The 8936-nt window shown below is 35.9% G+C and overlaps 1 protein-coding gene across 2 annotated transcripts; it reads right to left on the bottom strand.

Annotated features, from left to right (window-relative positions):
* Positions 1–224: 224 nt before the first annotated feature.
* Positions 225–7601, bottom strand: klhdc3l (kelch domain containing 3-like). Of its 2 annotated transcripts, XM_067409237.1 has the most exons (8): positions 7473–7601; positions 6159–6353; positions 5963–6045; positions 5707–5785; positions 5529–5575; positions 5328–5448; positions 4999–5179; positions 226–2839 (listed from the first exon to the last, which is right to left on the bottom strand). In XM_067409237.1, exons 2-8 carry the CDS (start codon positions 6319–6321, stop codon positions 2245–2247), a joined length of 1269 nt encoding a protein of 422 aa, XP_067265338.1. In that variant the 5' UTR covers positions 6322–6353; positions 7473–7601; the 3' UTR covers positions 226–2244. The 2 variants fall into 2 exon arrangements, with proteins under 2 accessions (XP_067265339.1, XP_067265338.1); XM_067409238.1 differs by lacking the exon at positions 7473–7601 and having other exon boundaries at positions 225–2839; positions 6163–6282.
* Positions 7602–8936: the final 1335 nt, after the last annotated feature.

The following is an 8936-nucleotide window of genomic DNA, read 5'->3' as shown; positions in this document are numbered from 1 at the left end:
ATATCTGTTTGATTTGTGCATTTGTTGAATTTTTGTATGGTGTGACTGGCATAGTTTGTCGCCCTCAAGTGGTAATAAATACTACATGCATGTAGAAATGTATGTACAGATCAATTAATGATTAGAAATCTACAAGAAAAGTTTACTCATGTTTTTCATTATTATTTCAATATAGAAATAGATTTATTTTTTTTAAATTAAGCTAGTATAGTTCAAAATATAGTAAATTTATTTAATACAAACATGCTACAAATTTAGTTTTTTAACCTTGCTAGATTACATTTTTAAATCTAAAAATAAATAGCAAAGATTTTAACATTACTGCTGTAACAGATTTTAATTGGTTGAGAATGGATTGCACATTACTCATGTAATGCATTACTTATTAAATAATTTAAGTACAGCAATCTTGAAACAATGTGAAGGCAAGGAAATAAATGTGCAAAGATTGCATGTTGCCACTGTTCTGCCAGTAAAGTACATGGATCTAAGAAAACAGTGCAAATTACAAAATGTGACAATGTTTGGATTGATTACTAACATATAATAAAATTCAGATGGGCAGTTTTGACAGATATTTCACATTTAGTTAAGATTTGTAAATATAAAACTTTGATACACAGTAAAATAATAAGGTTAACCAATGTAGTACAGCTCTTACAGAAACAAATGACAAATTCTGTAGAATTTAAAGGTGCAATGTGTAAATGTTATGAGGACTGACAGAAATTTAAAGGTGCCCAAGAATGCTTTTTCACAAGATGTAATATAAGTCTAAGGTGTCTCCTTAATGTGTCTGTGAAGTTTCAGCTCAAAATACCCCATAGATTTACAGCGCATTTACAAAGTTCACACAGCTAATATAACCCTCAAATGGATCTTTACAAGATGTTCGTCATGCATGCTGTATGCATGCTTCGAATTATGTGAGTAAAGTATTTATTTTGATGTTTACGTTTGATTCTGAATGAGTTTGAGGCTCTGTGGCTAACGGCTAATGCTACACTGTTGGAGAGATTTATAAAGAATGAAGTTGTATTTATGCATTATACAGACTGCACGTTTAAAAATGAAAATAGCGATGGCTCTCTTGTCTCCGTGAATACAGTAAGAAACGATGGTAACTTTAACCACATTTAACAGTACATTAGCAACATGCTAATGAAACATTTAGAAAAGACAATTTACAAATATCACTAAAAATATCATGCTATCATGGATCATGTCAGTTATTATTGCTCCATCTGCCATTTTTCGCTGTTCTTGCTGGCTTACCTTGTCTGTGCACAGATCCAGACGTTAATACTGCCTTTCCTTGTCTAATGCCTTGAACATGGGCTGGCATATATGCAAATATTGGGGGCGTACATATTAATGATCACGACTGTTATGTAACAGTTGGTGTTATGTTGAGATCCGCGTGTTTTCCGGAAGTCTTTTAAACAAATGAGATTTATATAAGAAGGAAGAAGCAATGGAGTTTGAAACTCAATGTATGTCTTTTCCATGTACTGAACTCTTGTTATTTAACTATGCCAATATAAATTAAATTTTTGATTCTAGGGCACCTTTAATATAATATACATAACTATGTTTCAGTGATGTATAAAGACCTTACATAATGAACCGTTATGTTTTTATTACCATAGAATGAGCCATTTCTATCTACATACACTGTGAGTCCCCTTACATGTTAAGTCGCCATTTTGCACCAGCATGTTTCTACAGTAGCCCTAAATGGACAAACTGCTCTACGGAGCGCGTTTGCATGACTGGCTACACTCTGCTGTCTCAGGCGACGACATCTTTGTCCTGTGTTGGCCACCGTAGCTTCTCTATATTGCAATTTGCAACCTCACCAATAGATGCCACTAAAATGTACACACTGCACCTTTAAAAGCCCTATATTGGTGTTTTTTCAGACTAACTGTGAATCACAATTAAGAAATATTGCATTCTGTGTCAATGACACTGAAACAGAGCAATATTCAGATAGTACCTCAGAGCCCCAGTACTTTTTAGGGAAATCAATCTGTAAATATGTAACTTATAGTTGTCGATTATTGTCTATATCAAATGGAGGAGAAAGTATTGTGCCATACAAAATGAAGACTTCACTGTACAGAGTTTGTACATGACTGAATTCAATTTTAATGCAAACGTTCTCCCACAAGGATATGGGTATTGTTGCTAAGTCTCTTTCATTTCTCACAGAGAAAGTAGAATGCACTGAAAACATCAGATTTATGCCACTGTCATATGCCACACTGAAATCATATGCTGTCCTTGTAGAGGTTTACCACCCAGGACTAACAGCAAGTCAGGCATATGGAGAAACATGGCATCCTCGTTTTCCTCTGTCAGGTCACCACTACTCCGCTTCTTGCAAACGGCCTCCTGATTCTCAAAGGTGAGACAGCTTCCTTTTAGCTTAGTGTCTTTCAGTGCAGTACTCAAATCTGAAAAACACTTCTTATTGTCCATGTGGAAAGTCTGGAGCTCAATACAGGGCTCTTGCATTGTGCTGCGGGACGGTTGGCACTTGTTCTTAAACGGTCTTAGCTTGTTATTGATGTTGTAAGAGTTGGGTATTTCCCTGAAAAAGATGCCGTTTGGTGCTGTTGGCTGGAAACTCTGGCCCATGCCAATGCTGCAGTGATGTATCCGGCACAGAGAGGCAGATCCAGGCAACAATGCTAGCTTCTTCCAGGTCTCTGTTTTCAGGTTGAACCTCCACAAGCTGTTCTGAGGGGAACTCTGGGTTTCCCCTCCACCAAAGATGAGCATGCTGTCTTTGAACAATACTGCAGAGTGACCAACCAGCCTGGAGGGACCTGAACTGCAGAGTAAGAAATATGCATAGTATTAGTGTTTAGATGCTTCATATTAGTTTTTCCCAAGTGGCTTTGGCTCATTTTTTGAAACAGAACTTACAATCTCTAAACTGTAAGGGCAATTGCCACAACTGTTTTATGGGACATCTCATCTCTATCACATGTCTGCAAAATGTAGTAACAAACAAACAAGAAAATTGCTAACCGCACACTGAATTCAATAAACACTTAAGTCTAGCATTTTTTTATTATTATCATTTTATAAACTGCATAGAGCAATAAGTGTATTCTTAGTTTATAAACAGAATATAGTCAGGCTATATAGTAAAATAAAATGGTCAGGCCTATTATTCAAATGTATAGGACTACATAAAAAAAGATGCATCCCTCAGTGTTCCTCTCTAAAATTTAATTTAACCATCAGTTTTCATATACAATCGTGTGGAAAAAAAGCATCAACAGGGCTTTTCATACTTTAAATACTTAATCATTGGGTCATTCTAAACCCCTGGTAAACGGAATCCTGGGTTATCTTTATTAACGTTTCACACTGCTCATACAGTACTATACCTGGGAGTTAACAGTTAATCGCCGTTTGACATTTTTCCTAACATACGCAAAAACAACCGCTTACAGCCTACATCGCGCAGTGTTTCCGTGACTGCCCAAAGCATGTAAATATAAGGCATGCGATTGGTTGTCGGTTGCTAAGCATCTAGTTGTAACATTCTATCACCGCCTCGTTTCACACTATACAAGTTTGGCACTGCAATGCTCCACAGTTTAATAACCCTGTGTAAAAAGCGGAGCTAACCCCACATCTAAATTACAAGAGTGAAACGCTCCTTTACCCGGGGTTAAAAGCGGTGTTTAGAACGACAATAATCAGGGGTTATCGGTTAGCCTATCCATTTGGAGCACAACATTTTTTTCTAGTTTTTGCAAAACGTAGTAATGTAGCATCCAAAACATCTCAGTAAATTGACCAGTTTTGTCAAAATAAATGTTGTGTATCAAAATTTTTCGATACAGATTTCAACAGTAGATAAATGTTTACTGGGAAAAGTCAATACTACAGTACACAGAAAAAAATGTGCACATTTTTATATACAAAGTACATTTATTTCTTTGATACAAAACGAAAACATTCTGTGTCATTAAAGGGTTAGTTTAGCCAAAAATAAAAAATTCTGTCATTTATTACTTACCCTCATGCCATTCCACACCCGTAAAACCTTCATTCATCTTCGGAACACAAATTAAAATATTTTAATTGAAATCCGATAGCTCCGTGAGGCCTGCATAGGGAGCAATGACACTTCCTCTCTTAAGATCCATAAAGGTACTAAAAACTTATTTAAATCCGTTCATGTAAGTACAGTGGTTTAATATTAATATTATAAAGCGACGAGAATATTTTTGGTGCACCAAAAAAAACAAAATAACTTATTTAGTGATGGCCGATTTCAAAACAGTGCTTCAGGAAGCATCGGAGCACAATGAATCAGTGTATCGAATCATGATTCAGATCACGTGTCAAACTGCCAACGGCTGAAATCACGTGACTTTGGCGCTCCGAGCAGCAGATTCGATACACTGATTAATTTGTGCTCCGAATCTTCCTGAAGCAGTGTTTTGAAATCGGCCATCACTATATAAGTCGTTATTTAGTTTTTTTCAAAAAATATTCTCGTCGCTTTATAATATTAATATTGAACCACTGTACTCACATGAACTGATTTAAATATGTTTTTAGTACCTTTATGGATCTTGAGAGAGGAAATGTCATTGCTCCCTATGGAGGCCTCACAGAGCCATCGGATTTCAACTAAAATATCTTAATTTGTGTTCCGAAGATTAATGAAGGTCTTACGGGTGTGGAACGGCATGAGGGTGAGTAATAAATGACAGAATTTTCATTTTTGGGTGAACTAACCATTTAATATTCTAATGAATAAACATACATGTCTAACAGATTTTGCTAAGTTAATGAATCATTTTGCATGTGACAGCTCACACAACGAAAGAGAGTTTAGAAGTTGTGTCTGAAGAGTATGACAACTTCACTGAGAATCAAGTCATCATATCAAGCCAGGGAATTTATTTAGATAAACAGAAAGATAGAAAGAATGAAAGAATGATAGATGTTAGGAAAGAAACTCACTGGAATTTGATGCAGCTCCAGGTTTGACTGGCAGAACTCCAGCTCCACAGGTCCTTCTGTTCCCTCAGGCCCTGCAAGCCACCGAAGAGGTACATACAGTCCTGGAATGTCATAGCTGAGTGACCATGTCTGGGACCAGGCCCACCTTGTGCACTGCTCAGTAGCGACCACATCCTGGAATCTAATATGTAGAAAATATAATTAGTTTGGAAAGTTCATCCAGCTGTATGTAAATTACAAAAATCATCCATGAGGTGGATAACAGTAAATACTCAGGAGATGCTTGCTTACCAAAAAGCATAAAAACCATGCTGTGTGATAACACTCACCAAAATCAAATTTCCAGAATTCCTTTGTTGATCCTCTTATATCAATGTATCCACCGTAGACATACATAGACGACCCAAAGGTGACAGCACTGTGCCCTTTTCTGTTTGCTGGTGTCACTCCCTACAAAAACAGTTCACTATAATAATAAAAGGACCATCAAGTGTTTCAGCTGTAAGTCTTGTAAAATAAAAGATGTTTACCTGTAAAGTTTCACTTCCTGTTTTCCAGTTAATCCAGCACTCTTTAACTGCAAAGAATATAAAAATGAAGAGATGAACAACAATGCTTTATGCTTATAATTTTTCATAAAATTGTAGTACAAAAAAATCAACTGGTCATTTTCTAGTGAACCCCACAGAATATGCAATAACAAAATACCTATATCAAACACCCAAAGGGGAAATTTTGAGTTAGTATACGATGAATCTTGCATTCCTCCGAAGACACAGAGAAATTCCTAAGAAGAAAAAGTGGAAATAATTATATGATTAGAAGAAATACTATATATGACATGACCTTTTAAAGGAACACTATTGTACTGTAGAAAATTGAAATCTATGAAAATATATGTAAATTGACATTCTGCAATGTCATTTTGTTCCTCATAACCAGTAAACTCCCAATGCCCAATTACCTGATGTGCTACCATGGTGTGCTCCTCCAGTTCTTCAGGTGCTTCTTCACTATTGCAAGGAAGCTCGACCCACTCATTACAGACTAAAAATACAGACATTTCCCCCCCAGAATTATAATCAATCAATGCTGCAGGAACCATATTCTGTGCAGTGTTCAAAGCAGCAGACAGCCACAGATAAATAACAATGACATACCCACATTATATTTCCAGAAATCTCTCAGTGAGCATTTTTCTCGACCACCTAGTAAGTAAACATGTCCTTTGTGGGCACAAGAAGCATGCTTGTAACGATCACATGGTGCAGGGCAGTGCTGCTGCACTGGGGTCCACAAACAAGCACCACTCCCCTGGTTCATGCTTGGGCTTTGAGAGTCTCATGGGTTAGTCCCTGTGAAGAAAAGCATGAAATACACAAGGGCTACTAATGAAGTCTGGTTAACAATACTTCCTAGAATAGCACAAACACAGCAGAACAAGAATATTGCAATGACAGGAATTTTTATTATCGTGTTAAGTAATACATTAGGTAAGTGTTGAGCAAATGTTTGACCAGAAAACACTAGCAACACTGCAGATTTTAGACCATATAATATAAAAATTGCTTTGTTCCATACACAAGAAGTTAATACTGAGAAACTAAAATGTAAAAAGGGTTAGTTAGGTACTAAAATGGTCTATTTCACCAACAAAAATAGCCACAGAGTTGACTGAATGACTCCTATAAAAATGTTACTTGTTGCCACATACTGACATAATGTATACTGCATGTATGAATACAACCAATCATATGCTTCTAAACAACAACAAGGCACAAATGTTATTTCCTGTTCTTTTTGTTTATTGTTCCTGTTCTTTTTGTATACGAAATTGTTAAAATTTGAATGTTTTGTTATGGTTTAATATGTAACAAAGCAATTGTTTTAAACAAATGTGAACTTTTTGAAAATACAATCCTTCCATCACTTAACACCTCACATACTAAACCTAAAAATCTAAAATAACTAAAATCTGATGTTAGGTGACGTTTAGTGAGGGATTCATAGTATTAGTCTTAACGTAAACATATATAATTTTAAATACACAGTAATGCAAGAATAGAATACCCTTTGTAGACCTAAAGGTCCACGTTTATTTGTATGTGCTCATCGCCGCGTGATCTTCTTAACATGTACGCCCAGCCCGTTATACATTTACTATCATTCGCTTTTGAAACGGGTATATGAAAGTAACTAAGATACATTGTTACCTAATCGTTTTACACTGGTCGCTGAGTATTTACTTGCACACATAGAAACAAGAAGTTTAAATGTGATTTGTTACTTAAGAAAGTCATGAAAGTGTCACATGACCGCATTGAAGAACTGTTTCACAACTAGATAGCAACGAGTGGTGGATAGAGGTCCTCGAGAGAAGCGCAAATGTTTGTGTTATTTTTGCCTTTTTGCTGACTGTAATGTAACCGTTTAGATTGAGTTGTTTGCAAATGTAGTCTTAAAAAAAAACTTACCGCTCAAAGTCGTCGTTGAATGTCTGCCCTCCCTTTGATCATCATCGGAAAGATGAAGAGAGCGATGTTGTAAACTATCGCTGCCAGAGTGCCAGTGGCAGACACGAGAGAAGGAGGGGCGAAGAAGAGCCTTCTCTCAAGAGGATCTCTGAATGTAACTCAACACAATATGCTCCCACTTTTAAAACAAAACTCGCGAGCACAGATTATATTGTATTATCCTATATTATATTATATTATATTATATTATATTATATTATATTATATTATATTATATTTTATTATATTATATTATACAGATGTTATTCATTTAGCAGAAGCCTTTTTCTTCCTCTTCATATTATCCTTATTTTATTTATTTTTTTATGTTACCATTATGCTCAGAAAAGAGAGAGAAGAGATTCCAGGACTAACCTGGTAAAAAATAGTTGAAATAATAACAAAATGGTAATAACAAAAATAAATATTATAACATGTTTACACAAGTGTCTACAATATTCTAGTTAAAATAAATTTAAATAAATATTATAAATTCTCTCATTCTCTCAAACATACTGTTTGTAAACTCTGAAGCCTGACCACCATCTTGTTTTCTAGCATGTTGTTCTGTGGCTTTAAGTATTTTAAATGATGTTTTCATAATGTCTATCAAACTGTTAACAGTTTTCATACACAATTACACAATTAGATTCAGCTGATGATAACTAAGCTCTGGAATATTTGTAGCCTACACTTGTATTTACATTGGCACCAGTACCTAATGAGATTTCACTGATGTTGTTATTAGTGAAGTACAAGTACTAAGTTTGACATTGTGCTCAATGAACCTCATGTTCATTTTCCAAACACCCTGAGGGGTTTTTCATAATAGCAGACCAACCTGAAGGAAATACTACTTAACTAAAACAGTGTCTTAGGTTATGTCTACACTAAAGTATGAAATACATATAGAGTCTTCCTATTTAATTCATGGACAGTCTTCCATTTCCTTGAATACCAGTCACTCCAGAAATTAGAGAAATTGCTTCAGAACATGCCCAGGATACAAACATGTTGAAACCTGCCATGTGTGAGGACCTAGAGGAGTAGATGTCATCAGTCACAAGCTATTTCCGTAAGAAGATGGTGTCGTAGCCTCACAGTTCCCACCAACCAAGAGGCCTTGGCTAAATGCAGACATTTGCTCCCTTATGCAGTGATGCCTACAGACAGAGCTACTCTGCTGTGGATGAACAAGAGGTTCATCCTCACTCTTGCATATTAAAGACACTTTTGTCATAATGCTGTTCACTGACTTTGGTTCTTCCTTTAACACCTCCACACTTTACACACTCACCAGTACATGCTTGTATTGAACACTGTGCTCTGCTTCTGGATCCTTGATTTCCTGACTAACAGAAAGTTCCTCAACTGGATGGAACTGAAATAAATACTTTGATTGTTGCGATCCTATCAGACTTATGA

Source organism: Chanodichthys erythropterus, chromosome 14 (genome assembly GCF_024489055.1).
Source record: "Chanodichthys erythropterus isolate Z2021 chromosome 14, ASM2448905v1, whole genome shotgun sequence".
NCBI classification, from domain to species: Eukaryota; Metazoa; Chordata; class Actinopteri; order Cypriniformes; family Xenocyprididae; genus Chanodichthys; species Chanodichthys erythropterus.
Note: the sequence above shows the minus strand (reverse complement) of the source record. Positions and strands in the feature narration are given on the sequence as shown.